This window comes from Anoplophora glabripennis, unplaced genomic scaffold (assembly GCF_000390285.2).
Source record: "Anoplophora glabripennis isolate ALB-LARVAE unplaced genomic scaffold, Agla_2.0 scaffold250, whole genome shotgun sequence".
NCBI lineage: Eukaryota > Metazoa > Arthropoda > Insecta > Coleoptera > Cerambycidae > Anoplophora > Anoplophora glabripennis.
This window is the reverse complement of record NW_019416392.1, coordinates 602,917-624,084: the sequence shown is the minus strand read 5'-3', so window position 1 is coordinate 624,084 and position 21,168 is coordinate 602,917. Positions and strand designations below refer to the sequence as shown.

General features: G+C 33.5%; 4 protein-coding genes across 4 annotated transcripts in view; 3 read left to right on the top strand and 1 right to left on the bottom strand.

Moving 5' to 3' along the window:
- The window catches only part of LOC111691485, a 20,936-nt gene extending 19,496 nt beyond the window's left edge, over nucleotides 1-1,440 (top strand). Inside the window, exon 7 of the mRNA XM_023454412.1 lies at nucleotides 993-1,440. Coding sequence (XP_023310180.1) covers nucleotides 993-1,440 — 448 coding nt within the window. The remainder of the gene's footprint in view (nucleotides 1-992) is intronic.
- A 5,295-nt stretch (nucleotides 1,441-6,735) lies between these two features.
- LOC108906503 (zinc finger protein 808-like) lies at nucleotides 6,736-8,856 on the bottom strand. Its single transcript, XM_018709783.1, has 2 exons — nucleotides 8,247-8,856; nucleotides 6,736-8,186 (listed from the first exon to the last, which is right to left on the bottom strand). The coding sequence occupies exons 1-2, from the start codon at nucleotides 8,766-8,768 to the stop codon at nucleotides 6,834-6,836; spliced, it is 1,875 nt and encodes a 624-aa protein (XP_018565299.1). The 5' UTR covers nucleotides 8,769-8,856; the 3' UTR covers nucleotides 6,736-6,833.
- An 898-nt stretch (nucleotides 8,857-9,754) lies between these two features.
- LOC108906504 (GTPase Era, mitochondrial) lies at nucleotides 9,755-11,139 on the top strand. The gene is made up of 5 exons (XM_018709784.2): nucleotides 9,755-10,028; nucleotides 10,077-10,376; nucleotides 10,429-10,600; nucleotides 10,656-10,859; nucleotides 10,912-11,139. Exons 1-5 carry the CDS (start codon nucleotides 9,822-9,824, stop codon nucleotides 11,085-11,087), a joined length of 1,059 nt encoding a protein of 352 aa, XP_018565300.1. The 5' UTR covers nucleotides 9,755-9,821; the 3' UTR covers nucleotides 11,088-11,139.
- A 260-nt stretch (nucleotides 11,140-11,399) lies between these two features.
- Nucleotides 11,400-20,106, top strand: LOC108906509 (protein deltex). The gene is made up of 7 exons (XM_018709788.2): nucleotides 11,400-11,826; nucleotides 11,913-12,064; nucleotides 12,126-12,300; nucleotides 15,918-16,136; nucleotides 16,200-16,427; nucleotides 16,489-16,828; nucleotides 18,832-20,106. The coding sequence occupies exons 1-7, from the start codon at nucleotides 11,628-11,630 to the stop codon at nucleotides 19,166-19,168; spliced, it is 1,650 nt and encodes a 549-aa protein (XP_018565304.1). The 5' UTR covers nucleotides 11,400-11,627; the 3' UTR covers nucleotides 19,169-20,106.
- The last annotated feature ends 1,062 nt before the right edge of the window (nucleotides 20,107-21,168 follow it).

Sequence of the window (21,168 nt, the reverse complement as noted above, 5' to 3'; positions counted from 1 at the left end):
TGTAGAATAGTTCTATTCAAATATTCACAGTTTTTGAGATATCTCGCTTGAAAGGTTTTTCTAGTCGATATTGGTTGCTTACATTTTCTGATACTGACAGGTTATACTAATAGCTACTAAGCCCATTTTTTTATCAGATGTTTAGTAAGGATGACTCTTCCGAATCATGCTCCAAAAACTGGCCTGCGTTATACAGGGTGACCAAAATATCATGTCAAAATTGCCAATTGAAAAATTGAAAAATTTCGAATTTTTTAAATGCAACGCCCTGTATATTTTCATACCATGAGATACTTTCCGAAGCTGTATGTAACATAACGTTGTAGGCTTCCTGTCAAAGGATAATCTGGAAAATTTTCGATTCACATAAGGTTTAATAGAAAAGCGACAGTAATAATTGTGAAATGAATTACTCTAAAGAAAAATCAGTAAATATGGTGTACGCCGTAGGAGAAGCTCATGGTAACTGTTTATTGGCAAGTCGTATTTACCAAGCTAATAATCCAGATTTAGAAGAAGTTAAAAGAACGGCAAATGTAAATTATGAGAAGACAACAAGAACACACGCATGCCGTAATCAGGATAGTCAAACTGACATTTTGGGATGTGCAGTCCAAAATCCATCTACAAGTGTCAGAGAAATTGGTGATGAAATTAGTATTTCCAAAAGTGTGGTTAATAGAACGTTAAAGAAAAACAACTTCCACCCCTATCACTCTGAGCATCACCAATTCTTAACACAGCAAGATTTTCAGAAGCGAGTACAGTTTTGTGAGTGGGCAACTATAAAGCTACAAAATGATTTTTTTTTTCAAAGGTGTTATTTACTGACGAGTCATTCTTTGCCAATACTGGTCGAGATAATCTACATAATTATCACCATAACGCCGATCATAATCCCAGATTAATAATTAATAAAATGTAAACTTTTAATAACAGTTTTTGAAAAAATATGTTTGATTAAGAAAATGAACTTGAATAATATTTTTCAGTGAGACCCCTAGCAACGAAGAAAAGCCAAAACGGATACCAATCTGGGAACAGCGCGAGCCGAAAAACCAAATAAAACAGACGACTTGCCCCGCTTGTATGGAGAGGTACAAGATGCCCCTGCCGACCCCGAAAACCCCAAGCGTCAAGAGATCCAACGTCCTTCCAGAAATGTACGCCAACACTCTGAGGACCAACAGCCAACACAGGATATCCATAATGATCAACAACGCCATGTACAACCTCGAGTCCTACGACCGGAGATATTCCCCTGAGAACGAATATTCAAGGAGAACCAGTCCCAAGCAAGAAGTAGAGGATGAAGCCATGGATAACGTCTACCTGAATCCCGTAGATCTGATGAAGATCAAGCACGAAATCAACAATAAAGAGGCGGAAAAGAAAGTGGAAAAGTTTGTGGATCGATACTCGAACAACGATAACGAATAAACCGTGATGAAACTAAAGCGACAATATTTAATTTTTTTAGTTCGTTAAGCAAATTTTTTCAAAGGTATTAATGAATTATTTTTTATACGTATGTACTATCTATTGTTGCTATAAGGTATCCAGAATTGCATAGGTCCAGATACCTATTGACAGATGTCCCGAAAATAAGAAAAAAGCTCCCATAGATATAGATCGGGAGATGCTTAGCTTCCGGGATACAGAGTATTTGATTTGAAATTCTTGAAAATGATTTTTGAAATATATTCAAAGCGCTAGAAAAACGAATGAAAAATTTACATACTCGATAATTATGAACCATAATTATTCAGAGGATGGTAAAATTGAGAGACCTAAATAAAATTTTTGTCCCATCTTATATGGTGTGACATTTTTTCATGTATTTAAGACCATAACTTCACATTAGATCTTTTACATAGGAAACGTCATCATTTTTTACATGGCAATAATAAAATATGACAAATGTGTAAAAATCTAAATGCTGAAATTCTAATAAGTGAAAAGATGTCACAACATTTTACCTTGTTGTACCCGCCTTTGAATGTTTTTGTTAAATACATATGTGCTTTTCAATTGTTTTTTTACGAGCAGTTTTAAACATGTTCAAAGAACAGCAAATTAACTCTATATTTTGAAAAGTGAATATTTCCCGACTAAGTTTGTGTGTCTTATTTTCAGGAGTTCTATCACCAGGTTAGACTTATGCAGTTCAAACGCCCTGTATATTACAGGCATCTTAAATTTGAGTGAGCTACTTAATATAGTTCAAAATACTGCATAAATTGAGAGATAATCATGTTGTTTAATATAAAGGATGTTTTGGAAACGGGTATCATAAATTAAAATAGAACATAAAAATATTATATTTTTTTCTATAGACTTGCCGTCTTTTACTTTTTGAGATAAAAGTCATCAAAGAATTTGTTTTAAAATAAAATTTTGTCCATAATTTTTCCAAAAAAAGCGCTATACTACGCTGAAATTTGGTACAAGTTAATTTTTAAGAATGTTACAGTAAATATTTCAGTTTTTGACAATCTGGGTAAGATCGTAGCTAAAGCTTAGTGACATTTTGTAACAGATTTTTCAGGTTATGATTTTTTACCATATGTTGTATGTAATAAAGTAAAATATATTGTACATAGAAACGTTAATCTTGCTGAAATCACTGAAAATGCACCGTGTTTTGAAAAAAAAATAATAAGTTACTTTAGTACAATTTTTTATTTAAAAAATTATTTTAATATATTTACTAACATAATTTTTAAAGGAACCCAAATTGTGCTAAGACAACTTAATGTAAATCGATTTATTTTTATCCAAGAAAGGTTCCTCCTGAAGTAACGTCCTTTCTTTTTAGAACACCCTGTATGTAATGGAGTAGAAGTTGATTGATTTTGCGTTTTTCTCATAATCGGTACATTTTCGGCGATATTAACAAGAGTACCTTTTTTGCGTAAAATAAAATTTATATTTTAATATACAACATATAAGTACAATAGAAAACCTCAAGTCAAAAAAGTTATAAAAATTACTGTACAAAGTCGTAGCTAGCGACCTCTAGCAAATAATAAAAAACTAATGGCATTGACATATTTAGCAATTTCAAAGCTATTGTCCATTGTTCTCTCAAAAATCTCAAAACCATAGTCCATAAAAAATATCGTCTTTTTTATGTTCTACTACCCCCTGAATATATAGTACCTTTTTTGAAAACGTCCTGTATATAATAACATAATTTTTTGAAAGTATAACAATTTCTAATGCATCACTATTTTATTTTTTAAACGAATATATATTTTTCCACAAAACTGTTCAAGAGGTAGTGAGAAAACAAAATAAGATTTTATATTTTATTTTTTATAAAAATATACGTTTTTCCATAATATGCAAACGAGTAAAAGTTCTTTCGTCACCTCATAACCATAAAATTAACGCTTAATACTGTCGATGAAATGCAGATCACGTACATTTTCTTTTTTTATTGACATTACCCGGTAGAGAAAGTGGGTAAATCTGAACGTAAATAGCGTAAATTTTCATTTTGTTTACTCGCTTACGGTCATTATTTTAAGTAAGTCCGACTGGCGCGAGATATTTGTAAAAGTATTTGAGATATGTTCGGTTCCTCCTGGGTGGGTTGTTGACCTCTGACACCGGTTAAATTTTGAAGATGTGCTAAACAGTATTCAGAGGCGATTCTTCAGACGTAAGACCCATTACATTGTTGACAATTGAACATGTGAAACATTTCCTTGGCTTTCTGAATCCGGCAGTTCCAGTTTTGGAGTCAGTAAAATGTTGAAAAACAATAGACATGAAAGATATAGGTTATAATTTATATACTTATACAATATATTTTTATTGCACAATAAAACAGTTAGAGTGGAAATTAAGAATAACTTTTCCTTCGTTCTATACATACAATCAAACATTACACGTATTGGAGAATGTATAAACATGTAACGATGAAGTTCCAACACTACTTTTTTGGATTGAAGTTTGAGGTTATGTAAGCTGTGGTTAAGGTTATGTTGAGAATGTTGAGATGACACGAGAACTAGGCGGGAAATTTGAATATCTCACAGATCCCTTTTGTTACAACAATATACTCTACTTCATTTCTTAACTGTTTTTTAGTAGAAAGATATGCACATAGGTATATTACTATATCGACCAGGAACTAAATCTCTTCGTAACTGTTCACGTACCTTCCTAACTGTTCATAGAAAGTACCCCTGTACGTGGTTCCAACTGACCTGCTATTGATAACGCGGCATCGGAACACATAAACCAGGCGTTCGAACACGTCTACTGATGCCTGACGAAGGGCATGGCCTGCCGTTCTTCACCGGCGAGAAAAATATATATAAATTACGAGCAGTACGCCTGGTAAGTATAAATTACGGAGTTGATGAATCGTTGCGGCGATTAAAATATAACAATGATACGGGTGATAAATGGTGCCTTAGCCCGCTCTGCGGCGCGTAAAAATGGACATAATTCGTGACTGGCATTCCTTCTGATCTAGTTCAAGTCATTAGAGCATAACAGAGGAAAAATTACTTTGCTGTCTAGTGTCTACCATAGAACACCGATATATAGAATGCTAAGTACCTTGTATTACCGACCGACCGTGTTCTGCCATCTCTTGTTGACATAAGAACTAAATTAGGCGCTAAATTTAAATTCTACAAAAATTATTTATTTTTTTCTTGTACAAACCGCAAATTTATTAGTATACCTACTGGTAAATAATAAATTTACAGCTGTAAAAGCAATAAATAAAAATTCAAATCCAAAAATTTTTTTCGATTAATTTTATCAAATGAAGCCAAATAATGCTCTTCGATACCACAAATCTGGGTATGCAAAGTATATCTAACCCCACAGACAATATTCTACTGAACTAGCATTGAATTCTACCCCTAATAATCAGTACAACTAGCAACAAATAATTATCCAAAATAAAAAATATATAGTGTGTGACCATAAAACTCGTATTATTTTTATCTCATTTTTTATGTAATGGAAAAATAAAGATCTTGCGTCAATAATAGACTCCCAGAGAAACGACTAACAGGTGTTTCGCATTAGCTAACAAAGAAAAATATCCTATTACGAAATAAAACTAGTGACAATAATTAATCTAAACACGCACGAAGAGTTTTATATACCTACCACGTGATTTAGCAAGACACCAAGACAGATTGTTTAATCCTTTAGTGTGAAATAGAAATATGCATCGCATCAGGAATTTATAAATGCCACTTCAATTTAATTTTATTGGTTTGCACTTCATAAACATGCTAATATCTATAACTAACCAGTTAAATGACTGCAGTATGCGTTGGAAATTGAATTATAAAGTATGGTTTTAACTACTTCAACCGGATGCATTTCCACAGTTTTAAATGTTTTGAAAATGCAATATCGTACTTGATAAATTAAACTGATAAAGAAAAATATATAAATGATTTATTTTCATAGGTAACCAAACATAAAGAAATATTGTGTTTCGAACACAAAAGCCATTTACAAACATTACAAATACGATAATGATTGTATTTGTAACGGTATATATTTTGTTATTTCATTTATATTTTTACTTTTGAACATAGGCAACCGGATATACAAGAGAACTGTATTGTATTGTGCATACAGTAAAAAATATTTACAGGGATCATAGTCATAGAATGAATATACTGCATGAATTGGTAATGTATGATTAGTTTATTTAACTAGTGATCTGATCTCAGATCATGGTTTTCGAAAACCCACTGTGGGCGCTGAAACCCCCTTTTAACAAACTCAATACTAGAGGTGACAATAGCTTTGTTCGTAAACCTTCCACTGCTGCGCTATTGTAGTAATACGTTGTTCGTTTATTGCAGTGTAGCCAAGTGCAGGTATAATCCAGGTGTTCGAAAAGTGTACTGTAATAGTGCAGACACTACTACACTGGCTAACAAGGTGGTGTAAAAGTGTAGTGTAGTATATTTGTGGCGCGAAAATGAATCTTTTATCACAGATGTCACAATATTAGATTTTACTCTGAAATGGCTGATAAATTCGTCTTCCTCACAGTTTCGAACAAGTTCTATAAAATTTGTAATGCACTTTCTTTTATTTTTTTGGAAACAGGTCTCCAATAAAACATGAATTTTTCTTTTTTTACGAAGGTAATCTTCATCATCTGATTCCGATTCGCTTCCAGTCACTAAATAATTCACTCATCACAAATATTTTCTCCATTATTTACAATTAGGTTATGTCAGTTTAAGTTTACCCAAATTGAATTAACGAACAGCCAAATGTTTTCTCGTGGTGCACGTGCACGTGCAAGTGGTGCACAATTATTTTAGTGTAACACTGAATTCCACTACACTACACTACACTACACGTTGTGTAGGTTTACGAACAAAGCTTATATAGAGCTTACACTCTATCATAGAAAATGGAGATACTATTAATCCTTTTTCTATGCACTCTATCTCTATAGTTTATGCTTTGTGTCACTGTCACATAAATCATCAGCAATCATTTTCAAGTAAAAATAGATCTAATAATAGAATATATTTTTATTTCAATAAGCAACGAGTGCAGTTTCTAAAAATATAGTACAAGCACATATCTAACCACAAGTCTCAGACAATTTATATTTATATACATTTGTAATTATATAAAAATCAATTCCTGTGTTTAAGTATTAATAAAACTTGGTTTGTCACATAAAAATAAAATAATGTTCACATTTTGTTTAAATGAATAAAACAATAAAGAAATAACTGCATTATTTATTAATGATTATATATCACATTTAATTAACTAGAAAAAATGTTAAATCCTATCAACCTTGTTCTCTCGCTGTTTTTTTAGTTCTTCATTAACTCCATCTTTATTTCACATTTCACATCACTGCAATTACGACCTTTCACAACGTTCTCCCCCCTTTCTATTTTCGTCGTATGCAAACTAGAGTGTGTTTCATATTTAGATTGAATATCAAACGCTTCTCCACAAAATTCGCACCAATAGACCTTTTTATTGGGATGATGTACCTTCACATGCCTCTGTATCGTCTTGATGATTTTAGATGTCTCGCTGCAGAACTGGCACTTGTATTTGTAACCCGAGTGCAAATCCAAATGCTTCCTCAAGTGGTTCTCCTTCAAGAAAACCTTTTCGCACAATTCACAAGCATGCAACCGGCGCTGCTTTACGAACAAATTCACGCAAACTTTTAGAGACACGTGGGTTTTGTAATTCTTGCGGCACTGGAAGATTTTCTTGCACACTCTACACTTAAACGGTTTTGGCATTTTTGATTTCTCATTTACGTGTGTTGATTTATGTTCGTTTACCTCTTTAAGTGTTTGTAGAATCACATCACATTTGGAACACTTTAATTTAACTCCAAGATTATGTACTTTCTTCTTATGTGTCGTTATTGCGTACTGTGTCAAAAAACGCTTCCCACATACACGGCACTTGAAATTTTTAACGTTTATTTCATGTCTGTGTCTGTAGTGATACTTGAGCACAGTCTTCATCAAATATTTTTTCCCGCAAATGTTACACTGGTGATTCTTGTTAAGGTTTGCATTTGCGTGATGTATCTTATAATGATAATACATCTTTGATCTTCCGATTATAACCTTAAGGCACATGCGACACTCTAGCAACTGATGCATTCGTCTCTTGTGTGCTTTCAATCCTAAATAAGTGGAAAATTCCTGGCACAAATTACATCTAACCGTCGTTTCTCCATGCTGGTCCATGTGGCTGAAAAGAGTCTGCTTTGATTTATACAAGGCAGGGCAAAACTTGCACTGGAACGATTTTAATTTTGCCGCTTCTCTCAGCTCCTGTTCGGTGTAAGACAGATGCCAACGCCTATGCTCCATAAAGAACCGCAAACTATTCGTTTCTTCACCACACAGGTTACAAATATAACTCATGAATAACTTTTTCTTTCTTGGAAGGTGATCGATATGAAGCTGTTTGTGTATACTGTAAGCGAGCTTATTATAGAACACTGTAAAGCAGAAAGGGCAATTTTTTTTAAAAATGGTATATGGGTGAGCACCTATACGATGAGCGTTGAAGTCAGCCTTATTATGAAATTTATCATTACAAAGGGTACAGTCTAGAGTTCTACCTCGATCGTGCATTCTCCTCTTGTGTCTCTTTAAACTAGAGGATGTTGTATAAGCGCCATTACAAATCTGTAACACATACATATGTAGATCAGTTAACTTTAAAAAAACATTTTGTAAACACAATACCTCACAAACATATTTTCTTTCCTTAGTGTGGGTGACACGGTGATCCTTCAAAGCTCCTAACTGCTTGAACCCCTCGCCACAAACTTCACACTTGTGGGGTCTCTCATTCGTATGGACTCTAAGGTGGATGGTATGTTGCTTTCTAGTGTTGAAACTTTTAAGACAATATGAGCAATTATATACGACTTTCTTATCGTCGTTTATTTTATGCTTTATATGATAATTTATGTGCTCCCTTAACTCCTTTCTACAAGAAAACAACTGGTCACAAAGAGGGCAAGTCATGTTGTCGTCGTGAACAGTTGAGTGGATATCCAAGTACTCCAACTTTCTGTACTTGTTTGAGCACTGGTTACACCGGAATAACTTTGGTATATCCCTGGGTTTTAATTTTAAACTTATATCCGAAAATGATTTTATGTCAACATAATCGGGAATGTCCCTCTCTTCTTTAATGAAGGGTTTTTCCAGTAAAGCTTCAATTTTACTATCCTGTTCTGTCTTAAGGTTACTATCGTCCATTTTCGTTAAATATACAACTTTTTTAAGTTATTCTGGTAAATGTATTCTCATTTATGAATAAATGATAGATGTAGATACAAAATACAAATTAAAAATTAGTGATGGGAGATTTCGAGTGAAATATCGAGTGGTACTCGATTATTGAGATCACTCGAGATATCTCGAGATGTTTACTCCCACCACTCGAGTGATTATTACCCTACGGTTGCACCCCAAGCAAATAGTCACTGATTGCGTAAGCTTTTTTTTAGAATAAAACGAAAAAGTGGTTAGATTTTGAAGTGCGTGAGCTTTTTTTTTTTTTTTAGCTACGCTCATAAGTAATATATGACTAATACAAACATATTTGTGCGCCGCTGGGATGAAAAAGAACCAATATCTCGTATCTCGAGTGATCACTCGATTATTAGAAGTACTCGATTGCCGATAACTCGATTATCAAAATTGGTCGATTATGCCCATCACTATTAAAAATAATCTCAAATATTTTGACAAAATCTGCGTTTGACAGTTTGACAAGATCCATAGAATATTTAGTTTACAGATGTTGTACTTTGTTATGCACTAAGATCAGTTCCCAACAGTCAGACGGAATTACACTTGACTCGAAACAAAGAATTTTGAACTTATAGTGATCTAAACATATTATTTTGTCCCTCTCCCTCTAAAACCATAAGAATAACAAGGACAAAGTATTAATCTTGAGCATCCTGAGGGCCGGCTTTTCAATCTCTGGTTAACTAATTATTACTTTTTGTATTGTATTGTGGAGATGTCAAGAATGAATGGAGGAATAGTCAACTAATGTGAACCGTACTGAAGCCGTTCTCTGTTGGAACCAAACCCACCTTAAGAGTTACTCCGTGTTGCTAATAGTTATTATTTTAAGAGGGTCGAAAGTAGTTTCCAACCCTACAGAAAAATAAAAAATACTGCAAAAGTTAACCTAAAAAATTAGTATTAATATTATTATTATATTGATAAACTCGAAAAGAAAATGTAAAATAACTTATTTATGAAGTTAAGTATTCCAAAATTACAATAATCTTGAAAATGTTTGTGAAAACTATTTGCTGTATTCTAAGAAATTCAAGAGCAGAACTGATTTTCCAACGAACATTAAGTTCTGCTCCTGACCCAGTTCCTAGCACCCAGTTAAAAGAATTGTCTGATTATTCTACAAGACTACTGAAAGTAGCTATCATTGGGACTCCAAACGCTGGCAAAAGTACATTTATAAACAGTTTAATGGATAGGAAGGTAATGTATGACTGCAACGTAAGTTTTTATCTAAATATGTATGTTTAGGTCTGTGCTACATCATCTAAAGTTCATACGACACGAGGCAAAGCCATGGCTGTTTTTACAGTTGACGATGCACAAATTGTATTCATCGACACCCCTGGATTAGTTAACGATAAAGAGAAAAAGAAGTATAATTTGGAAAAGTCTTTTTTGAAAGATAGTCGAAGTGTCTTGCATCAAGCCGATGCAGTTGGAGTTATACATGATGTTTCGAATGTCTGGACGAGGGAAAGGCTAGACATAAAAATAATAAAATTGTTATTTATGAACCCAAATGTACCCAGTTTTCTAGTCATGAATAAAGTAAGTTTTATGGTAAAATAAAACAACTTCTCTTACAGTCTAATGTTTTTAGATTGATATTCTAAAATCGAAACGAAAATTGTTAGATTTGACCAGACAGTTAACTGAAAATTGTTTAAATGGTAAACTGATTCCGGGATCTTCTAAAATAAAAAAAGAAACAAATGATGCGAGCAAAGGATGGCCAAATTTTCAAGATATATTTATGGTCTCCGCCTTAACAGGTGTCTCAAATTGGCACAAAACTGTAATTTGGAAATTTAAAGAAACTCTTTTTAGGTAATGGGATGTCCGAGATCAAAAATTATCTTATAAAGCAAGCGAAGCCAGGTAAATGGATGTTTCCCGAACAAGTTTGGACAGATCAGGATGCGGAACAGGTAATCACTAAAGCAGTACAGGCCAAACTACTGGATTTTCTGCCACAAGAAATACCTTATCATTTGAAACCAGAAATAGAATATTTCGATATAAACAAAGATGGTAATAAATAGTTAAATATTATAGTATCGAAATACAATATAGATTTTTTCAGGAGCAATTTGCACCGCTGTTGCGATTATCTGTCCTACAGAAAGAATAGCCAGGCTAGTAGCTGGCGCTTCGGACGGAAAATTGAAACAGATCACAGAAAGCCTTCAGGGCGACCTTCAAAATGCATTTCAGAATCATGTTCGGCTCAAACTTATCCTAAAATCATCTAAGTCGTAATGTAATGTAAATTGATATACGTATAAGGGAAAAATATAATTTTATTACTTACCTAAATGCCTTATTTTTTTTATTAAATATCATTTTATCTAAGACCTTTTAAAGTAAGTTCAAATTTACAGCATTACCCATAATGATAAGAATGTTTTTAAAAGGTATCTACTGATTTTTATAATTGGTGCAATTTGACCTACTGTTTTAGTTCGAACGCAGTTTGGGTAAAAATCGGCCTATGGGGTTTGCGTCATTACTCATTAGTTACAATTGTCCGAAGCTAATTTCATTTCAGTGCTAAGTTGGCCGCCATGGAAAAGTGACACTTGTGACGCAAACACAGCGACAAAAGAAAATAAACAAATAAATTGATTTAACCGTGTCAAATTAATAAAACCCACTTAATAGCGACTCAGCATCAACGGTCACAAGTTTGCGTCGCGCAGAGTGCTTACGTCGCGATATTCGAGATCATGGAAATGTCTAGTTAGCGTGAAATAAATCCAGAGAAGATGATTGACAGATAATTATAAGGTACAAGTGAACATGTCTGGACACGCAGTGGTTGTGTGGGAGTATGAAATCCGGACGGGGTACTGGAAGCCTTACAGTCCTGCGGTGAGCCAGCACCTGGAAAGGGCTAATGCCAAACAATTAACTCGAGTGATCCTTTCGGATGCTGATCCTTCTCTGCAGAATTACTATGTAAATTTGAGAACCCTCACGCAGGAATTAGAAGATTCTGGTAATTTATTTTAATGTACTTTTCTTCTTTAGGCGTTAAAAAGTGTGTTTGCCAAGTAGGTCATAATATATGGATTTTATGTATAGATATAATTGTTCCCGTAAGAAGAAAATGTTACCCACCATCCTCGCCTGCTGGTAAAGGTGCAAAATGGGAGTGCGCGGGGTCAGAGCACGGCCAAGACTGGCATCCATTCGACATGGATATACAATGCTTGATAGAAGAAGCGTGGGCGAGGGTAACACGATTCATTTACGCCTGTTAAGAATTTGTTTTAATATAAATTTTTTACGATTCAGGGAGATCAGATGTTGGACATGAGCAAGACACATTTGGGTTTTCCGTATTTGATAAATTTTAGTAATTTGACTCAGAGGTGGTTGACAAATGGATACGTAAGAAGTGTTAGACGGATAAAACAGGCCCCCTATCCGTTGGTGAAGGTCCGGCTTGAAGAATTAGCTCCGGTAACAGGTAATTAAATCCAAGTAACGTTATAAATTTTTCCGATACATTGCGTCTCGTCTGTTTCTAGATGAATTCCAAGTGTAAACTACTTTAGAAAATTATACTACTTCAATCACGGAGAGAATAAAAAGACCTGCGTTCGCTTCTATGGTCTATTTTTTAATCCTTTTATATTATAATATCGTAGGGCCAGCAACAAGGCCCTTCCAAGTATCTTAAACCTAAACAAAACATTAGCCGAGCGTTAACATAAACACATATATCATTTACTAATAAACCTCGCAGGGCGATCTTCTGCAAAGGGTACATGGAGTCCTAATTCACAGAATGGTTACAGTAAACACATAATATCATTTACTAATAAACCTCACAGGGCGATCTTCTGCAAAGGGTACATGGAGTCCTAATCCACAGAGTGGTTACAGTCGGCCCACTGTGATCGTTTACACAAGTAATCACTGATAAGCACAATCCAACATTCCATATCATTATTTCATTAAATGGAAAATACCCTCTTAATATATTCTTCCCCCTATTTATTTGCTTACTCAAATTTAAATATATGACTGTAACAACAGTGCCTTTTCCCTTCCCACGATGACATCACTGTTTGTTGTTTCAGCAAACCAATTTTGGCCTCAATTCTAATCTGTTTGTTTTTGTGTTTATGTGTATCTATTCTAAGACACTTGTACAAACACTGGGTACAAATCTATTTAAAAATCAGCCTTGTATTTCTAGAAAGAGCTCTTCTAGATGCTGTAAATATATACCCTTTTCAAATTTATTTGTAATGAACTTTTATGTACAGAATGTTAGAAAAAAAGTAGATCAAGCCAGTAAATTGAAACAGAATGTAAAAATTATAATTTAAAAAAGGTTTTTCTTAATAACCCTGTTGTATTTTTAAACTATTTGGTTCAAATTTTGCAAGGGCTTGCTTCCTATATCAGCAAATTTTTTGTATAATTTTAGTAAATAAAATGGAATTACGAATGGAGTATAGGGGAGTTGTACTATCCATTGTCCCCTACTTCTCTTTGCATATGTCTATCATTCAAATGTATTGTGTTTTGGATCAACCGTTTCTTGTACTTTTTGTTTACTCTTGTAAAATTGTGATTTGGGCTGTGTTGATATACAACTTCCTCGAATATGTGATATCAACCCTTTTACTTCTGTTTATACGACGAATTCAATTTTACAAAAGTATCCTTGAGTGATATTGACTCGGAAGATTGTTTGAACATTTTTGTAACATATTTGTCTTTGGTGCACAAATCTAAACACAATTTTTTAAAACGACATGCCGCATAATTCCAACAATTTTCATTCTATGCACTCCATCATATCTTGACCATATCTTTAAAGAGAAATACGTACAGAATTTTTAATAAGTTGATTTTAACATTATTGATAAAAAATTGTCCCTTTTTATATTAGTCCAGCAATTGAAGGTAAAATACGGCGTTACAGTATAATTTTCCCAAACAGCACCGATTTGCATCAAAATTTGGATTTAGTTTCTACTTACCCGCTACTTCAAAGTTGACCCTGTGCTGGCGGTTGCTTTTTATTTTTTAAAGGTGAAAACTACCCCTATTCGAAAATAATTATAGAATTATTGTAGATTCGAGCGTGTAATAGGTTGAAATCATCTTTAAATAAGTAATTATGATGAATTGAAAATAGTCAATCCCTAAAAACTACTCCCTATGACAGTAATGTTGAAAAATATTATTCAGCAACTTGGAATAATTTAATCATAATATATATTAAATTAAGATTTCTTTACTGTTTTAATTTTTTATTATTTATTTATAAGTTTCAACCCTTATAAAAACCACCCCTTGCAAAAATAATCGAACATTATAGTTAAAAAAAATTTTTAGTTCAAAATATAATACAATCTTTTTATTATTTAAGATGTAATGTATTTATTTTATCAAACTTTAAAAAAAACCTCTACTGATTAAAATTTTCAATAAAAAAATAGGGAAAATAAGAATTTTATTTTTATATGGATTTTAATTTTTTTATTTTTATATCAAACATTTTTTTTATTGCAAATAACACATAAATAATCAAACATCCTCTTCATTCTCATCTTCTTTTTCTATTCTATTCTGAAAATTCCTATTTCTATTCCTAAAATATGGCTTTGTTCTGATATCTGCAAAAATATGTGATTAGTTTTTTACCCATAACTCGCTTAGTTTTTGTGGTATCAAGTCCTTCAAAAAACCATTTTGAAGGTTTTTTCAAGGGCTATAAGATCACATAAGTTAAAATTTCTTTCAGTCCTTATTTTTGTAAGGGTTTGAGCTGAAAGGGCTTGAACAAGTTACTATTTACGAATATATGCAAACTTTACACGGCCATATATCTTACTTAATTTTTATCCTTCAAAATAAAAATTCAAAAAAATAAAACCTACAATTTTGTACTCTACAAAATTTTGCGTATCATTAATAGTTTTTGAGTTATTTTGAAGAAAAGACAATTTTTTACAAAAATACAAAAATTCTCTTTGCACTTCAAGCTCAACTTTTTTCAAAACTAAACACTTTAAACCAGTCAAACTTCTAGAACATATTACAAATACATAAATAAAGTAAATTGTAAAGTGGTAACGATTATTTTCAATTGGGGTGGTAATTAGGGGGTGATTTTCACGTTTTTTGTCGCCCAAAAAAATACGGACCAACTTCATTTTCATCATAACTCGCTTAGATTTGATGCTAAGGACTTTTATAAAAAATAAAATAAAGGGTTTTTCAAGCACTTTAAAAAAGGTTCTACGAGTATTCTCTGAAAAATGCATTGGTTTTTTGTTATTTCACGTTCAAACTTTCAATTTTGGCTTTGATGAATAAGAACCAACCTTCAAGCTATTTACTCTCCTTGTATTGACACCATACAGACACCATAAACACACCATTCTTTCCATTTTTTTAAGTTATATTTTTTATAAGAATGATTTTTTTGATAAACTACTTACTTTTTGTTATTCGCGAAAAACTTTCTGAAAAAGTGTTTTTTTTTTGGTTAAAAAATTTACAGTTTCACTCGCGAATAAGTCGAAAAGTATTGAGAAAAGACTTTATAGAACAAAAGCTGCTTAGAATTAGTTAATATATCCATTCCCGGAGTTATTTTCAATAAAACATTTTTCACCCCCGAGAAAGGGTGGCATCCACCCCCAGGGTAAAAGCAACCCCCGGTACAAGGTCAACTTTGAAATAGAGGGTAAGTAGAACCTAAATTCAAATTTTTATGAAAATCGGCGCTGTTTGGCAAAATTATACGGAAAATGGTCATTGACCGGACTATATAAAAAAATTTAACTTTTTACTTCAAATGATCGCCAATCACACAAAAATTACTGTTTACTCATGTAGATTAAGAGAAAATTTTTAGTTTCATTATTTTCACCCAGAGCATCTACGTTTAACGGCGTAATGTACTTTTTTGTAACACTTTGTATGTAACGCCTACTACAATTTTTTTTCTATTTGAAAGGCATTGATTGAAAAATTACAGTTGGCACTGGAAATGCTTAAAATTGTGGAAATAACGTAAAAACTTCTATTATACGCTTGCACGTCTTTTATTTGTTGAAGGGCGAAGGGGATCGGACATAAGGAAATCTTGCCGCAACGCAAACGCCCCGCAGCAGCCCCAACAAACGAAAGTCATTGGTAGTAGCGCAGCATTAAACCAAACCGATAGCAATAAGAAAAGTAGCAATAAGAAGAAAACTAATAACAAAGCGAAAAACGGGAATGAAACTACTCCGGCAAATCTGGCACGGCAGATCTTGAATAATCTGAATATATTCAGTAAGTCTTTGAAGTTTATCAAGTTCGTTATTTTAATTTCTGTTTATTTCGTAATGCTTTTAGGTCACAAGTCTACTTCGAATAACGTACCGTCTCAAACGAGCGAGAACAAGACTTTATTGGACGCCGACAGTAGCAGCACGAAGTCGGGCCGTAGACCGAGTCTCGATACCGTTTCCACGTACCTCAGCCAAGAGAGCAGAGAGAGCCAGGCCACCACTTCCACGGCCGATCTCATCAACTGCAGCGGGAGCGATGATGGCGTAGTAGAAGACCTGCCCTCTATAATCGGTATAAGATTAATCAAATTATTTTCCGAAAATTCTAATGTATTGGACTTAATTTTTTTTAGGATTGGACCCGGCCAGCGCTTCGATCTCTCGATTCGTCCGTATCTCGAAACCAAGCGAATGGGCCCCCAGGCAGCCTTGTCCGGTATGTCGCCAGCCCCTGAAACCCTCCATCGTCGTCATAGCCCTGCCGTGCAATCACGTGCTGCACTTGGACTGTCTCAATTATGCCCTGACGGAGCTGCAGGAGAGCAGCCTGCATTTACATATTCAGTGTGCTGTGTGCGGCTGTATTTACGGAGAGAAGCATGGGAATCAACCGCCGGGCAGTATGGAATGGGGGATCATCGACAAGAGTCTGCCGGGGCATCAGAATTGCAGGACAATTCAGATCGTTTATAAGTAAGTTTTCTGAAATTTTTGTTATTATTTACAGGTCATTACTTTTTTAAATTTTAATTTGTTTGCCCCCAAAACAATACAAAATTTTAATTTTGGGGGCGATGTTAAAATTATAAAGAAATTTTGTATGCAATTTACCGCCAAGAAAATATTTCTTAGAGAAGATATATTTTTTTTCTTTAATTTAGCCTAGTAATTGCAGGACGATTCCAATAATTTATGAGAAGGTTTTCCATGGTTTATCAATGTTTTTATAATGTTATATATTTCAAGTCGAAATAAGAGGTTTAAACATGAATAGAGAATATTTTTAGCAAATTTTCCTTGTCACCAAAAATAATACAAAATTTTTATTTTGGGGGCGATGTTAATAACTGGTATTTTGTATGCAATTTTCTACCAAACACTAATCAGGATTCACATCATGTTAAGTTTTCCACAGTTTGTTAATATTTATGGCACTATTTTTTTTAATTTGTCCTCAAGCCTCTAATATGTAGCATGGTAATTGCAGGACGATTTAGATTGTTAATAGATAAGTTAATTCAGATTGTTTGTATGTAAATAAGATTTCCACGATTTGTTGATTTTCTTATTTCTGTCTTTATTTTGTTGACCCACAAAAATACATTTGTAACTTAAAAAAATTATAAATAGTATTAATGTTATGTTTTTGAAATTGCTAAAAAACTCATTCTTAACTTAAAGAATCTTTTCAAACACCTTGTCATAGATCTTTACTTTTTTAAATTCATTTGCCCCCAAAAATTTTAATTTGTAGTGCACTAATTGCAAGACAATTTAGATCATTTATAAATAAGATTTTTCAGATTGTTTATAAGTAAATTTTCCACAATTTGTAGCTTAATTTTTCCACGATGTGTTGATTGTTGTTATAGAGGTAATCATTTCTGTCTTTATTTTGTTGACCCCCAAAAATAAATATGTAACTTAAAAGAATTATAAATTGTATTAATGTTTTTGAAATTGCTAAAAGATTCATTCTCAGCTTAAAGAATCTTTTCAAACACCTTGTCATAGATACTTGCTTTTTTAAAATTCATTTGCCCCCAAAAATTTTAATTTGTAGTGCACTAATTGCAAGACAATTTAGATCATTTATAAATAAGATTTTTCAGATTGTTTATAAGTAAATTTTCCACAATTTGTAGCTTAATTTTTCCACGATGTGTTGATTGTTGTTATAGAGGTAATCATTTCTGTCTTTATTTTGTTGACCCCCAAAAATAAATATGTAACTTAAAAGAATTATAAATTGTATTAATGTTTTTGAAATTGCTAAAAGATTCATTCTCAGCTTAAAGAATCTTTTCAAACACCTTGTCATAGATACTTGCTTTTTTAAAATTCATTTGCCCCCAAAAATTTTAATTTGTAGTGCACTAATTGCAAGACAATTTAGATCATTTATAAATAAGATTTTTTAGATTGTTTATAAGTAAATTTTCCACAATTTGTAGCTTAATTTTTCCACGATTTGTTGATTGTTGTTATGGAGGTCATCATTTCTGTTTTTATTTTGTTGCCCCCCAAAAATAGATATGTAACTAAAAAAAATTATAAATTGTAATGTTATGTTTTTGAAATTGCTAAGACTCATTCTCAACTTAAAGAATCTTTTCAAACACCTTGTCATAGATACTTCCTTTTTCTAAATTAATTTGCCCCCAAAAATTTTAATTTGTAGTGCACTAGTTGCAAGACAATTTAGATCTATGTAAATAAGATTTTTCAGATTGTTTATAAGTAAATTTTCCACAATTTGTAGCTCAATATTTTTTCTCTATTTTGTTTGCCCTCAACAATTTTAATATGTTAAAAAAGTTTAAAAAAAATTAAAATGGTGTTTGTTTTTGAAGTTGATGAATGATTTATCTATAACATATATAATTTTTACAAACATTTTATCCCCAACAACAATACAAAATATCGATTTTGGGGGCAAAGTTATAATTATTTGAAATTATTGTTTTTTTCCTCAGTATCCACTCTGGTATTCAAGGCCCAGAACACCCCAATCCCGGCAGGGAATTCTACGCCGTGGGCTTTCCCCGGATAGCCTACCTGCCGGACAGCCCAAAAGGCCGAAAGATCTTGCGCCTGCTTGGCGTAGCCTGGCAGCGTAAGTTAATATTCACGGTGAGTAGGTCCCACACGACGGGCTGCGAAGACGTGGTGTCCTGGAATATACCTCACAAGACCGAGGTCGGGCCCAGCAATAACGGACACAGTTATCCAGATTCCGGGTATCTGAACAGAGTTTTAAGGGAACTGGAGGCATTGGGGGTCGTCGAAGAGCAGCCTGCGAATCCAAGATAAGAATTAGTGCAATTTTTAATATTACATAGGTTTGATATTGTGTAGAAGGGGGGCGATGCAAATCTTGTGGAAATTTTTGGGGCTGGTAAAAGCAATTTTTAGGTTGAGCGAGGACAGTTTTTGGGGCAAGTTGGGATGTTTATTAAAAGATTAATGAAGAGTATATGTACAAAGTAAGGAAGTGTGTATAATGAGTAAGAAATAGGGTTTAATGTTGTCTTTCCATTTTATAATGACGTAAGTGATATAAATAATATATTTTGTGCCAAATACTATTAAAAAGACAAAGGCAGGTGGGAAAAAGTTTTTTTTTAAATAAGATTATACTAAAGAAAAGTATTTTGGTCTAATACAGGGGTTGTTTTTTATACTTGGTTTTCGAAATATTCTCCATGACATTCAATACATTTTTGCATATGTTTGAACCAATTTTCGAAGCCCTTTTCCCATTCCGATTGAGGAGCTCCAAAACATGCATTTTGAATGCATCAACCGCTTGTTCAGGCGTTGATAAACGTTGATCTCGCAACTTATTTTTGATGTGTGGAATAAAAAAAAAGTCATTGGATGCCAAATCAGGGTTGCATGGTGGATGACTCTTCAATTTGATGCTTTCAGTTCTCAAAAAGTCTCTTGTTTGAGCCGATGTGTGAGTGCTCGGTTCCATTTATTTCTCCAAAGACTTCTGGCAAACAAATAGTTGTGTACCACTCAGAATTGTTTGTCAGATGTACTAACAGTTTCGTAAACCACCGATATACAGGGTGTCCCGAAATTAATGCAACAAAATTTGGTCATAGATTCTTAAGACAAATTTAGAGGACCCGTATTTTTCCTTTTTGCCAAGTGTCCCCCTTTTTTGGAGTTACAGCCTCCTGAAATCCGCCCCTAAGAATAATATTTTTTTTATATCAGAACCCTGTTGTTTCGGAGTTACAGCCTACTGAAATCCGCCCCTAAGAATAATCTTTTTTTTTTAATATCAGAACCCTGTTGCACGAGAATCACTAAATTTGGTATTTATGACATGTGGGATCTGATGGTGCTACGCTTTTTGGCGGGGAACCCCCTTAAGACAGTTTTTCGTGGGCCCCCTTGTCTTTGGAGCCAAAAAAATTTGTCGCATATTTAAATTTCTTAAAAATTATTAATCCGCTAAAAAGCCATTAAATTTTGAAACTTTTTTGTCTCTTGCCTTGACTTTTTTCGTAAAATGCAATGTTTTCGAGAAAAATGTCAAAATGTGATCGAATGCGTATCGTGATTCGCCAATTTCCTCAAAAACATTGCGTTTTATAAAAAAAATATCAAGAGACAAAAAAGTTTCTAAATTCAATGTGGCTTTCTAGCTAACTAATAATTTTTAAGAAATTCAAGGGGACCCATGAAAAAGTGTCTTAAGGGGGTTCGCCGCCAAAGAGCATAGCACTATCAGGTTCCACATGTCATAAAACCCGTGTGTACAAAATTTAGTGATTCTCGTGCAACAGGGTTCTCTTATTCTTAGGGGCAGATTCCAGAGGGTTGTAACTCCAAAAGAGGGGGCCACTTGGCAAAAATAAAAAATATGGGTCCCCTAAATTCGTCTTAAGAATCTATGATCAAATTTTCTTGCATTAATTTTGGGACACCCCGTACAGTGGTTTTTGATAGTGCTTCATCGCCAAAAGACGTATTAAGCTCATTGATTGTTGAGATGTCGAAAGTTTTAAAAAATAATGGCATGGAAATGTTCACGACTTAATTCCATCTTTGGTCGAGACGAATTTGTCAAGTCGCTGTAAACAACACAAATTGCACTTGTACGTCAAAAAGGTTCGGAGTAAGTACACCGACAAAAAGTCGAACTTTACGAACGGGACGTCGATTGTCAAATATCAGCACCAGGATCGGCCATTTGCAAAATATAAAAGACAACCCTTGTATTTTTTGATATTCTATACTGTATTGGTAAAAAAAGCTTTAGACCATCTCACCAGTATTAGCAATAAAGACGTCTT